The 21295-nt window shown below is 65.4% G+C and overlaps 2 protein-coding genes and 2 non-coding genes across 6 annotated transcripts; 3 read left to right on the top strand and 1 right to left on the bottom strand.

Moving 5' to 3' along the window:
- The first annotated feature begins 844 nt into the window (after window positions 1-844).
- Window positions 845-1035, top strand: LOC132341129 (U2 spliceosomal RNA). The gene has a single exon (XR_009490099.1). It is a non-coding gene; the product is annotated as a U2 spliceosomal RNA (small nuclear RNA).
- Window positions 1036-2554: 1519 nt separating this feature from the next.
- LOC132341128 (U2 spliceosomal RNA) lies at window positions 2555-2745 on the bottom strand. The gene has a single exon (XR_009490098.1). It is a non-coding gene; the product is annotated as a U2 spliceosomal RNA (small nuclear RNA).
- A 1375-nt stretch (window positions 2746-4120) lies between these two features.
- Window positions 4121-14721, top strand: OTUB1 (OTU deubiquitinase, ubiquitin aldehyde binding 1). 3 transcript variants are annotated; one of them, XM_059872360.1, is made up of 7 exons: window positions 4121-4254; window positions 4539-4600; window positions 4726-4824; window positions 5650-5768; window positions 7153-7237; window positions 11220-11414; window positions 13184-13543. In XM_059872360.1, exons 1-7 carry the CDS (start codon window positions 4194-4196, stop codon window positions 13526-13528), a joined length of 966 nt encoding a protein of 321 aa, XP_059728343.1. In that variant the 5' UTR covers window positions 4121-4193; the 3' UTR covers window positions 13529-13543. The 3 variants fall into 3 exon arrangements, with proteins under 3 accessions (XP_059728343.1, XP_059728345.1, XP_059728344.1); XM_059872362.1 differs by lacking the exon at window positions 13184-13543 and adding an exon at window positions 12544-12747; XM_059872361.1 differs by lacking the exon at window positions 13184-13543 and adding an exon at window positions 14502-14721 and having other exon boundaries at window positions 4122-4254.
- Window positions 14722-17257: 2536 nt separating this feature from the next.
- LOC132341042 (leucine-rich repeat transmembrane protein FLRT1-like) lies at window positions 17258-21248 on the top strand. Its single transcript, XM_059872306.1, is given in 8 exon segments — window positions 17258-17331; window positions 18328-18886; window positions 18888-19355; window positions 19357-19410; window positions 19412-19630; window positions 19632-19697; window positions 19699-19914; window positions 21024-21248. Coding segments are annotated over 8 exon segments (1881 nt in total).
- The last annotated feature ends 47 nt before the right edge of the window (window positions 21249-21295 follow it).

Here is a 21295-nt window from a genome sequence, read left to right as displayed (position 1 = left end):
CATGGGCTCCCTTGCTCCTCCATCACCCTCACAGGCTCCATTTCCCCCTCAGCTTCCCCTCAAATCCTGTAGAGGAGCCATTTCTTCACTCATCCCCTTCATGGACAACATTTGACCCTCACAAGCTTCATATTTCTCACGAACCCCCCTCACAGGTTCCATTTTTCCCCTCATCACCCCCAGGGACAGCATTTGTCCCCTCACAGCTTCCATTTTCCCCTCAGCTGCCCCTGAAATCCTTCACAGGCACCACTTTCAACTTAATCCCCCTCACAAACATCATTTGATGATGATCCGTTTGATAATTGTCACCATTTCACCCTCAAACCCCTCACAAGCACCATTTCCACCCTCATTCCCCTCACAGGCTCCATTTTTCACTCTCACGGAGATTTTATTTCCCCACCCTCACCGGCTTCATGTCCCCCTCCTTTACCCCTCACAGGGAATATTGTTCCCCCTCAGCTGCCTGGGTTATCCTGTATCTCTGGGGATCTCTGGAGGCACAATGCGAGAGAAAAGTGAGAGACGAGCCGAAAAAAAAAAAGAAAAAAGATCGGGACGGGCTGGAGAGCGGCGGGGCGAGGGTGGAGTTATGCAGATAACCAGGCGGTGCATGCAAATTAGCCACGGGTACGTCGCCAAATGCATCATGGGAGCAAAATTTGGGGAGAATTTCGGGATTTTTGGGGTTGGTGCCAACAAAACGCTGGAGAAAAGTGAAGAATGAGATGAAGAAAAGCTTCTCGAAGGGCTCTGGAGCGGTTGGAGCGCAGCGCTGGGGTGGCCGTGAGGTGCGGGCGGGCCGAGCGGGTTGGGGTGCGGCGCGGGGCCGTTCCTCGGTATCGCTTCTCGGCCTTTTGGCTAAGATCAAGTGTAGTATCTGTTCTTATCAGTTTAATATCTGATACGTCCTCGATGAGAGGACTTTATATTAAACGGATTTTTGGGCTCGGGAGTTGGACCCGGAGCTTGCTCCCTCCGCTCCGCGCATCGTCCCGGTATTGCAGTGCCTCCGGGAACGGTGCACCCCTCACGGGGACCTTAGCGTGGTCAAAAACAGATTTAAAAACTTCCTAAATCGTGATAATACCGCGATAAGAATCACGGCTCATTCTCGCCCTGACCTTTTACGGCTCATTTAGTTCGTGCTGTACTCATCGTCCCGCTGTTGCGGTGCCTCTGGGAGCGCCGCGCCCTCCACGATGACCGAGGGGTGGCGAAAAACAGATGGAAAACTCTTAAAATCGTGATTAGATCGCGATATCAACCCCATGGTCCCGCTATTGCGGTGCCTCCGGGAGCGGCGCACCCCAAATGGGAACCTGATTCGGTGAAAGACAGATAAAACGGGGTTAAGGTGTGGTTATATCGCGATAAGAGACGCGGTTCTGCTGGTTGCCGTCCCTCTGCAGCTCACTGGTTCTGTGCTGCCCTCCCCGTCCCGGGATTGCAGCGCCTCTGGGAACGGTGCACCCCTCACGGGGACCTAAAATGGTGAAAAGTAGATGGAAAACTGCTTCAATCGTGATTATATCGCGATATCAGCACCACTGTCCCGGTATTGCAGCGCCTCCGGGAACGGTGCACCCCTCACGGGGACCTTTGCGTGGTGAAAAATAGATTAAAAGCTTCTTAAATCGTGATAATATCGCGATGGGAATCGTGGTCCAGCCTCTCCCTGACCTTTAACAGTTCATTTAGTTCGTGCTGTGCTCATCGTCCCGCTGTTGCGGTGCCTCTGGGAGCGCCGCACCCTGCACGATGACCGAGGGGTGGCGAAAAACAGATGGAAAACTCTTAAAATCGGGATTAGATCGCGATATCAACCCCATGGTCCCGCTATTGCCGTGCCTCCGGGAGCGGCGCACCCCAAATGGGAACCTGATTCGGTGAAAGACAGATAAAACGGGGTTAAGGTGGGGTTATATCGCGATAAGGGACGCGGTTCTGCTGGTTGCCGTCCCTCTGCAGCTCACTGGGTCTGTGCTGCCCTCCCCGTCCCGGGATTGCAGCGCCTCTGGGAACGGTGCAGCCCCACCGGGGGCCTAAAGCGGTAAAAAACAGATGGAAAAGTGCTTCAAGTCGTGATTAAATCGCGATGTCAGCCCCGGTTCTGCCGGTTGCTGCCCTTTCGTAGCTCGTTCTGTGTCAATCTCACTCTCCCACAGTGCCAGCGAACGATTAAGCACGGCTGGAAGAGCGATCGAATTCCTCTACAAACCGCGGTTCTGGAGTTTTCCATCTGTTTTTCACCACCCCTAGGTCCCCGCGCGGGGTGCGCCGCTCTCGGAGGCACGGCAATAGCGGGACCATGGGGTTGATATCGCGATCTAATCACGATTTTAAGAGTTTTCCATCTGTTTTTCGCCACCCCTCGGTCATCGTGCAGGGCGCGGCGCTCCCAGAGGCACCGCAACAGCGGGACGATGAGCACAGCACGAACTAAATGAGCTGGAAAAGGTCAGGGAGAGGCTGGACCGTGATTCCCATCGCGATATTATCACGATTTAAGAAGTTTTTAATCTATTTTTCACCATGCTAAGGTCCCCGTGAGGGGTGCACCGTTCCCGGAGGCACTGCAATACCGGGACGATGCGCGGAGCGGAGGGAGCAAGCTCCGGGTCCAACTCCCGAGCCCAAAAATCCGTTTAATATAAAGTCCTCTCATCGAGGACGTATCAGATATTAAACTGATAAGAACAGATACTACACTTGATCTTAGCCAAAAGGCCGAGAAGCGATACCGAGTTAGGGCCCCGCGCCGCGCCCCAACCCGCCCGCCCCGCCCGCACCTCACGGCCACCCACGCGCTGCGCTCGCACCCCTCACATCTCAGTCCCGGCCTCTTTTCCTGGCTCATTCCGCAGTTTTCTTCCGCATCCCGCACGGTTCGACCCCAAAAATCCCGAAATTCTCCCCCAAAAAACCATCCCAGCATGCCTTTCGCGCGCGATTAATCTGCATACCTCCGCCTCTTTATGCAAACAATCGCCCGCTTGGCTTTCTTAGACCCGCCCACCAGCTTTACCCCGCCCATCATTGTGATTGGTGGACAGACCACCTTTATTTGCATTGGCCCCGCCCATTTCCGACACCAGTTGTTGATTAGCATAGCCCCGCCTCTCGCCGCACAAGCCCCGCCCCTCAATGATAGCACGTTTATTACCCGCCGGCTCATTTGCATTCGCCCTGCCCCGCCCCCGCCGTCGTCCCCACTGGGGTCCCACCTTCCCCCTCACGGGGTCGGACGGGGGGATGGGGAGCTCAGGGACCCCCAAAAAACCCCCAAAACCCCAAAAACCCCCCAAAATCCCCGCGCCGCGCTCGCACCCCTCCTATCCCGTTCACGGCCTCTTTCCCCATCCCATCCCGCACGACCCGACCCCCCAAAACCCCAAAATCTCCCCCAAAAAACCATCCCAGCATGCCTTTGGCTCGCTGTTCGCGTCTGTTTTGCATAACCCCGCCCCCCAGCCCGGCAGCGCGGGAAGTTTAAAGGCGCTCAGCGGAGCCGGGGGAGAACGGGGAAAATCGGGGATTTTGGGGAGTTTTGGGTGAGCAGCGAGGATGAGGAGGGGGTGGGTGGGGTTACCTGGGCACACCTGCCCGGGGATCCCCTGGGGGGCACCTGGGCATGGAGCGGTGCCAAAGGAGGCGCTGAGGAAGCGAGGCTTGCTCCAAAATGAACAATTCCACCTTCCCAGTTCCATCCCAGTTCCTCCCAGCATATCCTTGTCCCCGTAGGAAAAAGCAGGACAGTGAGAGGAAAAGCAGTTTAAACACCGGCAAAACCTTTTTTTCCGTATTAATCCGTTCAAACGGAGGGGGAACCCCTTCACCGGCGCTCCGCACAGCTCCAATCACGCCTTTTTAATTCTTTTCCCTGCGCCAATTAAAAAAGAAACAATATTTTCATTCATTTTCGCTTTAAGGATCCCGAAGGCGCGGGGCTGGCCGAGGCACCGACCCTCGGAACGCGGCTGACCGGGACCGCCCCGGGACTCCCGGGCCTTCCCCAGGGCCGCCATCGCTCCCTGAGGGCGGTGCCGCCATGAGGGGAGGAGGCGTGGCCAACAGCACAAGTCACGCCCATCGTGGGCGGAGCCTCCTCGGTCCCGGAAGCGGCGCGGGCGGTGCCCCGGAAGCGGCGGGCGCTGACCCGGAAGCGGCGCGGGGTGGGCAGGGCGGCGATGGCGGCGGAGGAGCCTCAGCAGCCGCAGCCGGAGCCGCTGGGCGGCAGCGATGCCGACGGTACCGACGGAGCCCCTCTCACCCATCCCCACACCGCGGCCGCGCCGTGGGATCCCTCCCGGTTCTCCCAAGCGCCGCGGCCTCGTTACTCCCGGGAGGGCCTCCATCACCCCGGCAGCCCCCGGTTCCCCGAACGCACCGCCCCAAACCCCCAAACCCACCCCGATCCCCTCGGTTTCCCCCCTTAGGACCCTCCCGGGGGCACCCCAGACGCTCCCGGTGGGGCCGAGCAGCCGCTCGGGACCCCCCGTTAACCCCCCCGGTAACCCCCGGTGTCCCCCCAGGTGTGAACTGCCTGGCCTACGACGAGGCCATCATGGCGCAGCAGGACCGGATCCAGCAGGAGGTGCGGATCCCCCTCCCCAAATCCCTCCGTGAATCCCCCCTCCCTCTCCCCCAGACCGGCCCGGGGGGGTCCCGGGGGGGTTCCCGGTCGGTGACCCCCGGTCGGTGACCCCCGGTCGGGCGCAGATCGCGGTGCAGAACCCGCTGGTGTCCGAGCGCCTGGAGCTGGCCGAGCTCTACAAGGAGTACGCGGAGGATGACCACGTGTACCAGGAGAAGATCAAGGTGGGAACTGGGGACACTGGGGACACTGGGACAGGGCTGGGGGTGGCACTGGGAGGGCACTGGGATGGACTGGGAGCAGCCCCAGTAGAGGACTGGGAGGCACTGGGACACCAGGCCGGGGTTGGCTGTCCTGGCTGTCCCCTGGGGATGTCCCCCGATGTCCCCACAGTTCCTGTCCTGGCTGTCCCCAATGTCCCCTCATGTCCCCACGGTGTCCCCTGTCCCCAGGGATGTCCCTGGTGTCGTCCCCCCCGCCCCGGTGTCCCCTGGCGTGGCTGTTCCCATGGTCATTGTCCCTGAGCTGTCCCCGATGTCCCCCCAGTGTCCCTGTCCCCATGGTCACTGTCCTGGCTGCCCCTGGGCTGTCCCCAGTGTCCTCTGGTGTCCCCACGGTGTCCCCTGTCCCCAGGGATGTCCCTTGTGTCCCCCTGGTGTCCTCACTGTCCCTGTCCTGGCTGTCCCTGGGCTGTCCCCTGCCCCCCCCAGTGTCCCCTCATGTCCCCACGGTGTCCCCTGTCCCTAGGGATGTCCCTTGTGTCCCCCTGGTGTCCTCACTGTCCCTGTCCTGGCTGTCCCTGGGCTGTCTCCTGATGTACCCACAGTGTCCCTGTCCTCAGGAATGTCCCCATTGTCCCCTGGTCCCTGTCTCTGTCTGTCCCCAGGCTGTCCCTGTCCCCATGGTCACTGTCCTGGCAGTCCCGGGGCTGTCCCCAGGCTGTCCCTGTCCCCATGGTCACTGTCCTGGCAGTCCCGGCGCTGTCCCCAGGCTGTCCCCCGATGTCCCCAGGCTGTCCCCCGATGTCCCTATGGTGTCCCTGTCCCCAGGACCTGCTCCAGAAGTACTCCTACATCCGCAAGACGCGGCCGGACGGGAATTGCTTCTACCGCGCCTTCGGCTTCGCGCACCTGGAGGCGCTGCTGGAGGACGGCCAGGAGCTGCAGCGGTGAGGGACCCAAAAAGGGCACAAACGGCCCCAAAAACACCTGGAACGGCCCAAAAACAGCCCAAAATTGGCACAAACGGACCCAAAAACACCTGGAACGGCCCAAAAACAGCCCAAAAATGGCACAAACGGCCCCAAAAACACCTGGAACGGCCCAAAAATGGCACAAACGGCCCCAAAAACACCTGGAACGGCCCAAAAATGGCACAAACGGCCCCAAAAACACCTGGAACGGCCCAAAAACGGCACAAAATTGGCACAAACGGCCCCAAAAACACCTGGAACGGCCCAAAAACACCCCAAAAATGGCACAAACGGCCCCCAAAACACCTGGAACGGCCCAAAAACACCCCAAAAATGGCACAAACGGCCCCAAAAACACCTGGAACGGCCCAAAACACCCCAAAAACGGCACAAACGGCCCCAAAAACACCTGGAACGGCCCCAAAACACCCCAAAATGGCACAAACAGCCCCAGGAACACCTGAAACAGTCCAGGGATCCAAAAAACCCCAGAAAGAGCCCCAGACACCCCAAAACCCAGCCCAAAACTGGCACAAACAGCCCCAAAATTACCTGGGGAGTCCCCCAAAGTAACAGCCCAAAACCACCCCAAAACCAACCCGAAACAGCCCAAAAATACCCTGAAACAGCCCTGGGACCCCAGCCCCCTTTGGGTGCCCCCAGCCCCCTCTGGGTGCCCCCCCAGCTCCTCTGGGTGCCCCCAGACCCCCCGGGTGCCCCCCAGCCCCTCTGGGTGCCCCTGAGCCCCCCCAGCCCCCTTTGGGTGCCCCCCCAGCCCCTGTGGGTGCCCCCCAGTCCCTCTAGGTACCCCCCAGCCCCCCTGGGTGCCCCCCAGCCCCCTCTGGGTGCCCCCCCAGCCCCCCTGGGTGCCCCCCAGCCCCCTTTGGGTGCCCCCCAGCCCCTGTGGGTACCCCCCAGCCCCCTCTGGGTGCCCCCCAGCCCCCCCTGAGCCCCCCCAGCCCCCCTGGGTGCCCCCCTAGCCCCCCCTGAGCCCCCCCAGCCCCCCTGGGTGCCCCCCAGCCCCCCTGAGCCCCCCCAGCCCCCCTGGGTGCCCCCCAGCCCCCCGGGTGCCCCCCAGCCCCTGTGGGTACCCCCCAGCCCCCTCTGGGTGCCCCCCAGCCCCCCCTGAGCCCCCCCAGCCCCCCTGGGTGCCCCCCTAGCCCCCCCTGAGCCCCCCCAGCCCCTCTGGTTGCCCCCAGCCCCCCTGAGCCCCCCCAGCCCCCCTGGGTGCCCCCCAGCCCCCTTTGGGTGCCCCCCAGCCCCTGTGGGTGCCCCCCCAGCCCCTCTAGGTACCCCCCAGCCCCCTTTGGGTGCCCCCCAGCCCCCCGGGTGCCCCCCAGCCCCCGCTGTTGCCCCCCAGGTTCAAGGAGGTGTCGGCGCGCAGCAAGGAGGAGCTGGTGGCCCAGGGCTTCACCGAGTTCACCATCGAGGACTTCCACAACACGGTGGGGCTGGGGGCTCGGGGGGGCTCTGGGGGGGGCTGGGGGCTCTGGGGGGGGCTGGGGGCTGTGGAGGGGGTTTTTGGGGGGCTCTGAGGGGGTTTTGGGGGGCTCAGGGTGCGTTCAGAGGGGCTTTGGGGGTGTTGGGGTGGGGTTGGGGGGCTCTGGGAGGGTCTGGGGGGGCTGGGGGCTCTGGAGGGGGTTTTTGGGGGGTTCTGGGGGGCTCTGGAGGGGGTTTTGGGGGGCTGGGGGCTGTGGGGGGCTCTGGGGGGGGCTCTGAGGGGGTTTTTGGGGGGCTTTGGGGGGGTTTTGGGGGTGTTGGGGGGCTCTGGGTGGGTTCAGAGGGGCTCTGGGGGGGCTGGGGTGGGGTTGGGGGGCTCTGGGAGGGTCTGGGGGGGCTGGGGGCTCTGGAGGGGGTTTTTGGGGGGTTCTGGGGGGCTCTGGAGGGGGTTTTGGGGGGCTGGGGGCTGTGGGGGGCTCTGGGGGGGGCTCTGGGGGGGTTTTTGGGGGGCTCTGAGGGGGTTTTGGGGGTGTTGGGGGGCTCTGGGTGCGTTCAGAGGGGCTTTGGGGGGGCTGGGGTGGGGTTGGGGGGCTCTGGGAGGGTCTGGGGGGGCTCCATGGGGCTTTGGGGGGTCCTGGGGGGATTTAGAGGGGTCTGGGGGGGCTCCAGGGGCCGTGGAGGGGACACGGGGGGGACACAGGAACAGGGGGAGTGTGGGGGGTGTGACAGGTGTGTGTGACACAGGTGACACAGGTGCGACCCAGGTGTGTGTGACAGGTGTGAACCAGGTGTGACAGGTATGACACAGGTGTGACAGGTGGGTGTGACAGGTGTGACCCAGGTGTGACACAGGTGTGACACAGGTGTGACAGGTGTGTCCCCCCAGCTGATGGAGCTGATCGAGCGCGTGGAGCGCCGGGTGTGTGTGACAGGTGTGTGACAGGTGTGACACAGGTGACACACAGGTGTGACAGGTGTGACACAGGTGTGACACAGGTGTGTGACAGGTGTGTGACAGGTGTGTCCCCCCAGCTGATGGAGCTGATTGAGCGCGTTGAGCGCCAGGTGTGTGTGACACAGGTGTATGATAGATGTGACAGGTGACACACAGGTGTGACAGGTATATGATAGGTGACACACAGGTGTGACACAGGTGTGTGACAGGTGTGACACAGGTGTGACAGGTGTGTGACAGGTGTGTGACAGGTGTGTCCCCCCAGCTGATGGAGCTGATCGAGCGCGTGGAGCGCCGGGTGTGTGTGACAGCTGTGACACAGGTGTGACACAGGTGTGACAGGTGTGACACAGGTGTGACACAGGTGTGACAGGTGTGACACAGGTGTGACACAGGTGTGTCCCCCCAGCTGATGGAGCTGATCGAGCGCGTGGAGCGCCGGGTGTGTGTGGCAGGTGTGACACAGGTGTATGATAGGTGGCACACAGGTGTGACACAGGTGACACAGGTGTGTGACAGGTGTGACACAGGTGTGACAGGTGTGTCCCCCCAGCTGATCGAGCTGATCGAGCGCGTGGAGCGCCGGGTGTGTGTGACAGGTGACACACAGGTGTGACACAGGTGTATGACAGGTGTGACACAGGTGACACAGGTGTGACACAGGTGTGACAGGTGTGTCCCCCCAGCTGGTGGAGCTGATCGAGCGCGTGGAGCGCCAGGTGTGTGTGACAGGTGTGACACAGGTGACACACAGGTGTGACAGGTGTATGACAGGTGTGTGACAGGTGTGTCCCCCCAGCTGATGGAGCTGATCGAGCACGTGGAGCGCCGGGTGTGTGTGAAAGCTGTGACACAGGTGACACAGGTGTGACACGGGTGACACACAGGTGTGACAGGTGTGTGACAGGTGTGTGACAGGTGTGTCCCCCCAGCTGATGGAGCTGATTGAGCGCGTGGAGCGCCAGGTGTGTGTGACACAGGTGTATGATAGATGTGACAGGTGACACACAGGTGTGACAGGTATATGATAGGTGACACACAGGTGTGACACAGGTGTGTGACAGGTGTGACACAGGTGTGACAGGTGTGTGACAGGTGTGTGACAGGTGTGTCCCCTCAGCTGATAGAGCTGATTGAGCGCATGGAGCACCAGGTGTGTGTGACACAGGTGTGACACAGGTGTATGATAGATGTGACAGGTGACACACAGGTGTGACACAGGTGTGACAGGTGTGTGACAGGTGTGTGACAGGTGTGTGACACGTGTGTCCCCCCAGCTGATGGAGCTGATCGAGCGCGTGGAGCGCCGGGTGTGTGTGACAGCTGTGACAGGTGTGACACAGGTGACACACAGGTGTCACAGGTGTGACACAGGTGTGACAGGTGTGTCCCCCCAGCTGATGGAGCTGATCGAGCGCGTGGAGCGCCGGGTGTGTGTGACAGGTGTGACAGGTGTGACACAGGTATGACAGGTGTGACACAGGTGTGACAGGTGTGTCCCCCCAGCTGATGGAGCTGATCGAGCGCGTGGAGCGCCGGGTGTGTGTGACAGGTGTGACACAGGTGACACACAGGTGTGACAGATGTATGACAGGTGTGACACAGGTGTGACAGGTGTGACACAGGTGTGTGACAGGTGTGACACAGGTGTGTCCCCCCAGCTGATGGAGCTGATCGAGCGCGTGGAGCGCCGGGTGTGTGTGACAGGTGTATGACAGGTGTGACACAGGTGTGACAGGTGTGACACAGGTGTGTGACAGGTGTGTCCCCCCAGCTGATGGAGCTGATCGAGCGCGTGGAGCGCCGGGTGTGTGTGACAGGTGTGACACAGGTGTGACACAGGTGTGACACAGGTGTGACACAGGTGTGACAGGTGTGTGACAGGTGTGTGACAGGTGTGTGACAGGTGTGTGACAGGTGTGTCCCCCCAGCTGATGGAGCTGATCGAGCGCGTGGAGCGCCAGGTGTGTGTGACACAGGTGTATGATAGATGTGACAGGTGACACACAGGTGTGACAGGTATATGATAGGTGTGACACAGGTGTGACACAGGTGTGACAGGTGTGACACAGGTGTGACACAGGTGTGACAGGTGTGTGACAGGTGTGTCCCCCCAGCTGATAGAGCTGATTGAGCGCGTGGAGCACCGGGTGTGTGTGACACAGGTGTGACACAGGTGTATGATAGATGTGACAGGTGACACACAGGTGTGACACAGGTGTGACAGGTGTATGACAGGTGTGTGACGGGTGTGACACAGGTGTGTCCCCCCAGCTGATGGAGCTGATCGAGCGCGTGGAGCGCCGGGTGTGTGTGACAGGTGTGACACAGGTGACACACAGGTGTGACACAGGTGTATGACAGGTGTGACACAGGTGACACAGGTGTGACAGGTGTGTGACAGGTGTGACACAGGTGTGACAGGTGTGTGACAGGTGTGTCCCCCCAGCTGATGGAGCTGATCGAGCGCGTGGAGCGCCGGGTGTGTGTGACAGGTGTGACACAGGTGTGACAGGTGTGACACAGGTGTATGATAGGTGTGACAGGTGACACACAGGTGTGACACAGGTGACACAGGTGTGACACAGGTGTGACACAGGTGTGTCCCCCCAGCTGATGGAGCTGATCGAGCGCGTGGAGCGCCGGGTGTGTGTGACAGCTGTGACAGGTGTGACACAGGTGTGTCCCCCCAGCTGATGGAGCTGATCGAGCGCGTGGAGCGCCGGTTGTGTGTGACAGGTGTGACACAGGTGTGACACAGGTGTGTCCCCCCAGCTGATGGAGCTGATCGAGCGCGTGGAGCGCCGGGTGTGTGTGACAGGTGTATGACAGGTGTGACACAGGTGTGACAGGTGTGACACAGGTGACACACAGGTGTGACAGGTGTGACACAGGTGTGACACAGGTGTGTCCCCCCAGCTGATGGAGCTGATCGAGCGCGTGGAGCGCCGGGTGTGTGTGACAGGTGTGACACAGGTGTGACACAGGTGTGACACAGGTGTGACACAGGTGTGACAGGTGTGTCCCCCCAGCTGATGGAGCTGATCGAGCGCGTGGAGCGCCGGGTGCCGCTGCCGGAGCTGCTGGCGGCCTTTAACGAGCCGGCCACGTCGGATTACCTGGTGGTTTACCTGCGCCTGCTCACCTCGGGCTGCCTGCAGCGCCACCGGCGCTTCTTCGAGCAGTTCCTGGAGGGCGGCCGCAGCATCAAGGAGTTCTGCCAGCAGGTACCAACACCTGGGCACCTGGGCACCGTCTGAGGGGCACCTGGGCACTGTGGGAGGGGCACCTGAGGTACCTGGGCACTGTCTGAGGGGCACCTGAGGTACCTGGGCACCGTCTGAGGGGCACCTGGGCACTGAGTGAGGGGCACCTGAGGTACCTGGGCACTGTCTGAGGGGCACCTGGGCACTGTGGGAGGGGCACCTGAGGCACCTGGGCATTGTCTGAGGGGCACCTGGGCACTGTGGGAGGGGCACCTGGCAGCTCTGCCAGCAGGTACAGGCACCTGGGCATTGTCTGAGGGGCACCTGGGCACTGAGTGAGGGGCACCTGAGGTACCTGGGCACTGTCTGAGGGGCACCTGGGCACTGTGGGAGGGGCACCTGAGGCACCTGGGCACTGTCTGAGGGACACCTGGGCACTGAGTGAGGGGCACCTGAGGTACCTGGGCATTGTCTGAGGGGCACCTGGGCACTGAGGGGCACCTGAGGTACCTGGGCACTGTCTGAGGGGCACCAGAGGCACCTGGGCACTGTCTGAGGGGCATCTGGGCACTGTGGGAGGGGCACCTGGCAGCTCTGCCAGCAGGTACAGGCACCTGGGCACTGTCTGAGTGGCACCTGGGTACTGAATGAGGGGCACCTGAGGTACTTTGGCACTGTCTGAGGGGCACCTGAGGCACCTGGGCATTGTCTGAGGGGCACCTGGGCACTGTCTGAGGGGCACCTGAGGCACCTGGGCACTGAGTGAGGGGCACCTGAGGTACCTGGGCACTGAGTGAGGGGCACCTGAGGTACCTGGGCATTGTCTGAGGGGCACCTGAGGCACCTGGGCATTGTCTGAGGGGCACCTGGGCACTGTCTGAGGGGCACCTGAGGTACCTGGGCATTGTCTGAGGGGCACCTGGCAGCTCTGTCACCGTGTGAGAGGCACCTGGGCACACCTGGGCATGTGCCCGCGTGGAAGGAGAGTGACCACGCCCACATTGACGCCTCACTGCCCGCTGTGTCCCCTCTGTGTCCCTCACACCTCACTGACCACACCGTCCATCTGTCCGTCCGTCTGTCCCTCAGGTCCATGGAGTGACCACTGACCTCACTGTCCCCTCTGTCTGTCCGTCTGTCTGTCCCTCAGGAGGTGGAGCCCATGTCCAAGGAGAGTGACCACATCCACATCATCACTGTCCCCTCTGTGTCCCCTGATCCATCTTTGTCCCCTCTGTCCCTCACGCTCCAGTGTCCCCCGTGTCCCCCACACCCCACTGACCCCTGTCTGTCCGTCTGTCTGTCCCCAGGAGGTGGAGCCCATGTCCAAGGAGAGTGACCACATCCACATCATCCCTGACCACACTGACCACTGTCCCCTCTGTCCCCATGTCCCCTCTGTCCCCCGTGTCCCCCACACCTCAGAGACCTCACTGACCCGTCTGTCCGTCTGTCTGTCCCCAGGAGGTGGAGCCCATGTCCAAGGAGAGTGACCACATCCACATCATCACTGACCACTGTCCCCTCTGTGTCCCCTCTGTCCCTCACACTCCAGTGTGTCCCGTGTCCCCCACACCTCAGAGACCTCACTGACCCCTGTCTGTCCGTCTGTCTGTCCCCAGGAGGTGGAGCCCATGTCCAAGGAGAGTGACCACATCCACATCATCGCTGTCCCCTCTGTGTCCCCGTGTCCCCTCTGTCCCTCACGCTCCAGTGTCCCCCGTGTCCCCCGTGTCCCCCACACCTCAGTGACCCCACTGACCCCTGTCTGTCCGTCTGTCTGTCTGCAGGAGGTGGAGCCCATGTCCAAGGAGAGTGACCACATCCACATCATCGCTGTCCCCTCTGTGTCCCCGTGTCCCCTCTGTCCGTCACGCTCCAGCCTCTCCCGTGTCCCCCACACCTCAGTGACCCCACTGACCCCTGTCTGTCCGTCTGTCTGTCCCCAGGAGGTGGAGCCCATGTCCAAGGAGAGTGACCACATCCACATCATCGCTGTCCCCTCTGTGTCCTCGTGTCCCCTCTGTCCCTCATGCTCCAGCCTCTCCCGTGTCCCTCATGTCCCCCACACCCCACTGACCCGTCTGTCCGTCTGTCTGTCCGCAGGAGGTGGAGCCCATGTCCAAGGAGAGTGACCACATCCACATCATCGCTGACCACACTGACCACTGTCCCCTCTGTGTCCCCTCTGTCCCTCACGCTCCAGCCTCTCCCATGTCCCCCGTGTCCCCCATACCCCACTGACCCCTGTCTGTCCGTCTGTCCGTCCCCAGGAGGTGGAGCCCATGTCCAAGGAGAGTGACCACATCCACATCATCGCTGACCACACTGACCACTGTCCCCTCTGTCCCCATGTCCCCTCTGTCCCCCGTGTCCCCCACACCTCAGAGACCTCACTGACCCGTCTGTCCGTCTGTCTGTCCCGCAGGAGGTGGAGCCCATGTCCAAGGAGAGCGACCACATCCACATCATCACTGTCCCCTCTGTGTCCCCTGATCCATCTGTGTCCCCTCTGTCCCTCACACTCCAGCCTCTCCCGTGTCCCCCGTGTCCCCCACACCTCAGTGACCCCACTGACCCCTGTCTGTCCGTCTGTCTGTCCCCAGGAGGTGGAGCCCATGTCCAAGGGGGAGAGTGACCACATCCACATCATCCCTGACCACACTGACCACTGTCCCCTCTGTCCTCTCTGTCCCCCGTGTCCCTCATGCTCCAGCCTCTCCCATGTCCCTCATGTCCCCCAGACCTCACTGACCCGTCTGTCCGTCTGTCTGTCCCTGCAGGAGGTGGAGCCCATGTCCAAGGAGAGTGACCACATCCACATCATCACTGACCACTGTCCCCTCTGTGTCCCCTCTGTCCCTCACACTCCAGCCTCTCCCGTGTCCCCCCACACCTCAGTGACCCCACTGACCCCTGTCTGTCCGTCTGTCTGTCCCCCAGGAGGTGGAGCCCATGTCCAAGGAGAGTGACCACATCCACATCATCGCTGTCCCCCTCTGTGTCCCCGTGTCCCCTCTGTCCCTCACACTCTCCCATGTCCCCCGTGTCCCCCACACCTCAGTGACCTCACTGTCCCCTCTGTCTGTCCGTCTGTCTGTCCCCCAGGAGGTGGAGCCCATGTCCAAGGAGAGTGACCACATCCACATCATCGCGCTGGCGCGGGCGCTGCACGTCTCCATCCTGGTGGAGTACATGGACCGGGGCGAGGGCGGCGCCACCAACCCGCACGTGTTCCCCGAGGGCTCCCAGCCCCGCGTCTGCCTCCTCTACCGCCCCGGCCACTACGACATCCTCTACAAGTGACCCCCGCCCCCAGACCCCCCCCCTCTCACCGCGCCGGGACCCCCCCCCGAGCCCCCCCGGCCCTGCCCGAGCCGCCTCCCCCCCCCCCCCCCGCGCTGCTCCCACACACCCCCCATCCAAAATAAAGATGTGGCCCCGAGGGCTGGGTGTGGTTATTTGGGGAGGGGGAGGTGGGGGGGGTGCTCTTGGGGGGATTTGGGGGGTGGGGAGGGGGAGTTTGGGGTGGGGGGAGGGGGCAGTTTGGGGTGGGGAGGGGGGAGTTTGGGGTGGGGGAGGGGCAGTTTGGGGTGGGGAGGGGGAGTTTGGGGCAGGTGAGGGGGGTGGGGAGGGGGAGTTTGGGGTGGGGAGGGGGGAGTTTGAGGTGGGGAGGGGGAGTTTAGGACAGGTGACAGGGTGGGGAGGGGGAGTTTGGGGTGGGGAGGGGATGGGGAGGGGGGAGTTTGGGGTGGGGAGGGGGAGTTTGGGGCAGGTGAGGGGGTGGGAGGGGGAGTTTGAGGTGGGGAGGGGGAGTTTGGGGTGGGGAAGGGGCAGTTTGGGGTGGGGAGGGGAGTTTGGGGTGGTGAGGGGATGGGGAGGGGGGAGTTTGGGGTGGGGAGGGGGAGTTTGGGGCAGGTGAGGGGGTGGGGAGGGGGAGTTTGGGGCAGGGTGAGGGGGTGGGGAGGGGGGAGTTTGGAGTGGGGAGGGGGAGTTTGGGGTGGGGAAGGGGCAGTTTGGGGTGGGGAGGGGGAGCTGGGGCAGTAGAGGGGGTGGGAGGAGGTTGGGACCCCCCCTTTGGGGGCAGTTTTGGGGGTCGAAGTGGGGGAAAAGGGATTTGGGGACCCTTTTTGGGGTGACACTCGGGGGTCTCTGAGGTTTGGGGGGAGCTGGGGGGGGAAGTTTGAGGTCTGGGGGGGCAGTTTTGGGGAGGGGGGCGTCCCAAACCTCATCCAGCCAAGGGGGCAGGACCCCCTCCTTCCTCCCACACCCTCCGAGACCCCCAAATTGCCCCCTCCCCACAGCGTGGAGGGGGGGGGGGTCCTGTGCTATTCCCAAAACCCGAGGCACGGAAGCGCCACCGCCCCCTCCCCAAATTCCAGCCGTGCCCCGGAATCACCGACCCCCGCACCCCCAAATCCCCCCGCACCGGGGGGGCGGTCCCGGTCCGGCCCCCTCCCCAAATCCCCCCGCACCGGGGGGGGCGGTCCCGGTCCCGGTCCATCCCCCCCTCCCCCAAATCCCCCCCGCACCGGGGGGCGGTCCCGGTCCCGGTCCCGGTCCGGCCCCCTCCCCAAATCCCCCCGCACCGGGGGGGCGGTCCCGGTCCCGGTCCGGTCCAACCCCCTCCCCAAATCCCCCCGCACCGGGGGGGCGGGTCCCGGTCCCGGTCCGGTCCATCCCCCCTCCCCAAATCCCCCCGCACCGGGGGGGGCGGTCCCGGTCCCGGTCCGGTCCATCCCCCCTCCCCAATTCCCCCCGCACCGGGGGGCGGTCCCGGTCCGGCCCCCCCTCCTCCCCAGGCCCCCCCCCCCCCTCTGCCGCCGCCTTCCCACGCCCGCAGCCGCCGCCGCCGCCGCCGGGCCCGCACGCGCCGGCCGGTAGCCACCCGGTAAGGACCCCCTGACCCACCCCGGGACCCCCCCCCCCCCAAACCCACCCCCTCCCCCTCCCGCTCCGGTACCCGCGGATGCTCCAGCGCGGGGGGGGGAGGGTCCGTTCGGCCGAGCGGGGCCCCGTTCCCACCCGAGGCCCCTCGGAGCGCCCCCCCACACACACCCAGAGACCCCTCCCCACACCCAGGGACCCCCCCCCACAGCCCCCCAAATCCGCCGTGTCCCCACCCCCACTTCCCAGGGATGCTCCAGCCATCCCGGGGGGAGGGGCCCGGGCTGCCGGGAGGGGAGGGGGACACCCAGGCGCGGCCCTCCCCCCACCCTGAGCTCCCCCCCGCCGGGCTCCCCAAATCCCAGCGACCCCCCCGGGACCCCCCCAAACCCTCCCGGTACCGGGGATGCTCCAACGGGGGGGGACGGGGGGGGGGGGGAGGGACCGTCCGGGCTGGGGGAGGGGGGAGGGAAGAGGGGCTCGGGTGTCCGGGGGCCTGACCCCCCCCCAAAACATCCCCCCCCCCCTCCCAGCAGCACCCCCGGACCCCCCCAAACCCCCCCGGGACCCCCCGGGAGCCGAGGATGCTCCGGGGGGGGGGAGGGGGGGGCAGCATCAGGGTTTAGGGCAGCGACCCCCCCCCCATCTCCATGGGACCCCCGAAAACTCCCCCTGACCCCCCCCCCAGCGCTCACGGGGGGGTCACGGGGTGGTGTCACCTCTGTCCCCTCCCGGGGGTGTCACCTGACCCCCCCCGAGGCCGGGGGCTGACGCAAGGGGGACCCTGGGGGGGCACCAAGGTCCCGGGGGGGGGAGGGGGCACTAACGAGGCGCTGCTAATGAGGAGGGGGTTCATTAACCGCGCTGCTAATTGGCCCCCGGGGGGGTGGGGGAAGGGCTGGGACACCTGGGTCCTGCCGGGTGTCACATGAAGGGGGGGGGGGGGGCTGTCGCATGAGGACCCCCCCCCATCCCCCATGGCTGATGCCCCCTCCCCACCCCCCAGCGGCCCCCCCGGCGGGGCGGGGGGGCCATGGAGCACCGGGCCCCGGTAAGCACGGCCGGGCACGAGGAGCGAGGAGCGACCGGGCACGAGGAGCGAGGTGCTACATGAGCCAGCCCCCGCCCCCGCCGGGACACACCTGGAGGGATGGCGGGACCCCCCACCCCCCCCAGGATGGGCGGGGGGGGGGGGGGTTGGGGTGTCCCTGGTCTGGGTGGGTGGGGGGGTTAGGAAATATTGGGGGGGGGGGCTATAATGGGGGGAGAGGGTCCCTGCCCTCTCTATGGGGTCAGGCTGGGGGTCCTGATCCCCCTTTAATGGGGGGGGGATCCTGCCTGACATTTGGGGTCAGGCTGGGGGTCCTGATTCCCCTTTAATGGGGGGGTCCTGGTCCCCCTTTAATGGACGGGGGTCCTGGTCCCCCTTTAATGGGGGGGATCCTGCCTGACATTTGGGGTCGGGCTGGGGGTCCTGATCCCCCTTTAATGGGAGGGGGTCCTGATTCCCCTTTAATGGGGGGGGTCCTGCCTGACATTTGGGTTCAGGCTGGGGGTCCTGATCCCCCTTTAATGGGGGGGGTCCGGTCCCCCTTTAATGGGGGGGGGTCCTGCCTGACATTTGGGTTCAGGCTGGGGGTCCTGATCCCCCTTTAATGGGGGGGGTCCTGGTCCCCCTTTAATGGACGGGGGATCCTGATCCCCCTTTAATGGGGGGGGGTCCTGTCTGACATTTGGGGTCAGGCTGGGGGTCCTGATCCCCCTTTAATGGGGGGGGGGGTCCTGCCTGACATTTGGGGTCAGGCTGGGGGTCCTGGTCCCCCTTTAATGGACGGGGGATCCTGATCCCCCTTTAATGGGGGGGGGTCCTGCCTGATATTTGGGGTCAGGCTGGGGGTCCTGGTCCCCCTTTATTGGGGGATGCTGAGGGGGGGGTCCTGCCTTTCTTTTGGGCTCAGGCTGGGGAGGGGGGGGCCACACCCCCTCGGTGGTCTCACGACCACCCCCCTCCCCACCACCCTGACACCTCCCCCCCCCCCTCCCCCAGGCCACCCATCCACCCATGGCCCCCCCCTCCCCGTCCCCTCCCCCCCGTCCCTCCCGTCCCCCGGCCACCGCGGGGGGGACCACCCGGGCTGCTCGCCACCGTGGCCACCATCACGCTGCTGACCGCCGCCGCCGCCTGCCCGGCCGTGTGCCGCTGCTCCGGTGGCCGCGTCTACTGCAACGACCGCGGGCTGACGGCCGTGCCCGAGGGGCTCCCTCCCGGTGCCACCACGCTGTTCCTGCAGAACAACCGCATCGGCGACGCGGGCATCCCGGCTCGCCTGGGCCGGCTGCCGGCGCTGCGGGTGCTGTACCTGTACGCCAACGCGCTGGAGCAGCTGCCGGCTCACCTGCCGCCGGCGCTGCGGGAGCTGCACCTGCAGGAGAACAACGTGCGCGGGCTCTGCCGCCGGGCGCTGGCGCGGGCGCCGCTGCTCGAGCGCCTGCACCTGGACGACAACTCGGTGTCGGCGGCCGGCATCGAGGAGGACGCGTTCGCCGAGAACCGCCGGCTGCGCCTCCTCTTCCTCTCTCGGAACCACCTGAGCAGCGTCCCCGCGGGGGCTGCCGCCGGCGCTGGAGGAGCTGCGGCTGGACGACAACCGCATCCACACCATCCCGCTGCGCGCCTTCGAGGGGCTGCCGGCGCTGCGGCGCCTGGTGTTGGACGGGAACCTTCTGGCGAACCAGCGCATGGCCGACGACACCTTCAGCCGCCTGGGAAACCTCAGCGAGCTCTCGCTGGGTCGTAACGCGCTGGCGGCGCCGCCCGCCAACCTGCCCCGGGCTCGGCTCCGCCGCCTCTCGCTGGCCGCCAACGCCATCAGCCACGTGCCCGCCGGAGCGCTGGCCAGGATGAGGGCGCTGGAGCGGCTGGATCTGTCGGACAACAACCTGACCACGCTGCCCAGGGGGCTCTTCGACGACCTGGGCAGCCTGAGCCACCTGGGGCTGCGCAACAACCCCTGGTTCTGCGGCTGCAACCTGGCCTGGCTGCGGGACTGGCTGCGGCGCCGCGCCCCCGCCGCGCCTCGAGGTGCGGGGGCTGCTGTGCCAGGCGCCGGCCCGGCTGCGGGGGGCTGCCGGTGGGAGAGCTCCGGGGGGAGATGGACGCCTGCGAGAGCCCGGGAGCCGCGGGGGGAACGGGCGGCGGGACGTCCCCCCGGTGTTTCCCCCGGTGTTTCCCCCGGTGCGGCCGCCGCGTCGCCGGGAGGAGCGGCCGCCGCCTCGCCGGGGCTGTGGGTGCAGGCGGCTCCCGGCGGGGCCCTGCGGGTCCGGTGGCCGCCGGCTCCTCCCGGGGCGTCGCTGAGGCTGAGCTGGCTGCGGCCCGGGGGGGGAGCCGTGACCGAGACCTTGGTGCGGGGGGAGCGCGGGCGAGTACGTGGTGCGGGCGCTGCAGCCCCGAGCCCCGTACCGGGTGTGCCTCGCCGCCCTGGAGCCCCCCGCCGCTCCCCCGCTCTGCGCCCAAGCCCGGGCGGGCGCCGGGGACCCCTCCCAGGCCGGTGGTGCCGCCGCCCCCTCCCCAGGGGGGGATGCGACCCCCGCGCTGCCCCCGGCCGCGGCTTTGGGGGCGGCGGCGGCGGCGGCGGCCGGAGTGGTGCTGGGGGTGCTGGGGGGGTGCTGGAGGAAGAGGAGGAGGAGGAGGAGGAGGATGGGGCTGGGGGCGCCGCCGCTGCCGCCCCCCAAAGGCGGCGGGGGGGGGCGGCTGGCGCTGCGGCCGCTGCGGGCCCCGGACGAGGGGGGGATCCGCACCGTGTTCCCCCCGCCGCCGCCGCCGCCGCCGCCGCCGCTGCCCCCCCCCGGCGTGCGGGGCTACCGGGGGGGGGCAGGTGCCGCACGGCGGGGGGGGCAGGGGGGTCCTGATGGATGGGGGAGGGGGCGGCCTCTTTTTTGGGACACCCCGCCCCCCCACCCCGTGCCCGTTTTGGGGGAGCCCCTCCCGGGCCGGGCTCTGAGGACGTTTCGGGGGAAACTTTTAGGGGCGTTTTGGCTTTTTTAAGGTGGGTTTTTTTCGGCACCGCGGCTTTCTGGGGGGAAAAAAACGGCAGATTTGGTGCAGGAATGGGATTTGGAGGGGGTGGGAGGGGGAGGGACGGACCCCGACAGCCACGACCGCCCCCCCTCCCCCTTGGGGCCTCCGGGAGGACCCCAGGCCACGACAGAGCCGGGGGGGTGGGGAGGACCCAGGGGTCGGGGTCGGGGTGGGTCCCCCCTCTCCCCGTGCCCCCCTTCCCCTCCCCCCCCCGCGAGGTGCCTTCACCCCTCCCCCCGCCCCTGCCGTTGGATTTGGGGTAAAAAGGACCAAAATCAGGACAAACCGACCCAGGAGGGCCAAGGGGGACCCAAAACCCCCCCTCTGCCCCCCCCCCAATAAACCCAGCGGCTCCTTTTCCTGCCGGCGCCTCTTTCCCGTGGGACGGGGGGGTCCGGGGGGGAAATTTGGGGTGGGGGGGGGGTGATGTGACATTGAGGGGGGGGAAATGTGACATGGGGGGTGGCACGGGAGGGGTGCGGGTGTCACTGACACGGGGACCCCTCGGAGCAGGAGGAGCAGTGGGGGAGGGGTGGAGGGGGAGAGGGGTGGTGGGGGGAGGGGTCATACCAGGGCCCTGCCAAGGTCACACGTGTGTCACTCGTCACCCCCATCCCCCCAAAGGGACACCCTGGATTCCCCTCTGTGACTCCCACTGGCCAAAGGCGAGGGTCCCCCCGTGCAAGCCCCGCCCCTTTCGTGCAAGCCCCGCCCCTTTCGTGCAAGCCACTCCTCCGCGAAAAAGCCCCGCCCCCGCTCCCTTCCCAACGAGACCTCCGCGCCGCAAGGGGGCGCTCCCCGTCTCCACCTCGCCCTCTGTGATCAGCGCCGCTCGCAGCCAATGGGAGAAGCGGAAAATTCCAGAAGTCCCAGAGGAGCTCAGCCAATGAGCGCCCAGCGCCGGGGGAATCTACCAATGGGAGCGCTCGCGGGCGGG

This window comes from Haemorhous mexicanus, chromosome 35 (genome assembly GCF_027477595.1).
Source record: "Haemorhous mexicanus isolate bHaeMex1 chromosome 35, bHaeMex1.pri, whole genome shotgun sequence".
Classification (NCBI taxonomy): domain Eukaryota; kingdom Metazoa; phylum Chordata; class Aves; order Passeriformes; family Fringillidae; genus Haemorhous; species Haemorhous mexicanus.
Note: the sequence above shows the minus strand (reverse complement) of the source record. Positions and strands in the feature narration are given on the sequence as shown.

Coding starts and splice junctions, on each gene's coding strand:
- OTUB1 (XM_059872360.1), top strand. CDS start 4,194: ATGGCGGCGGAGGAGCCTCAGCAGCCGCAGCCGGAGCCGCTGGGCGGC. Junction 7,238..11,219: donor TCGAGGACTTCCACAACACG/GTGGGGCTGGGG, acceptor GTGTCCCCCCAG/CTGATGGAGCTGATCGAGCG. Junction 11,415..13,183: donor TCAAGGAGTTCTGCCAGCAG/GTACCAACACCT, acceptor GTCTGTCTGCAG/GAGGTGGAGCCCATGTCCAA.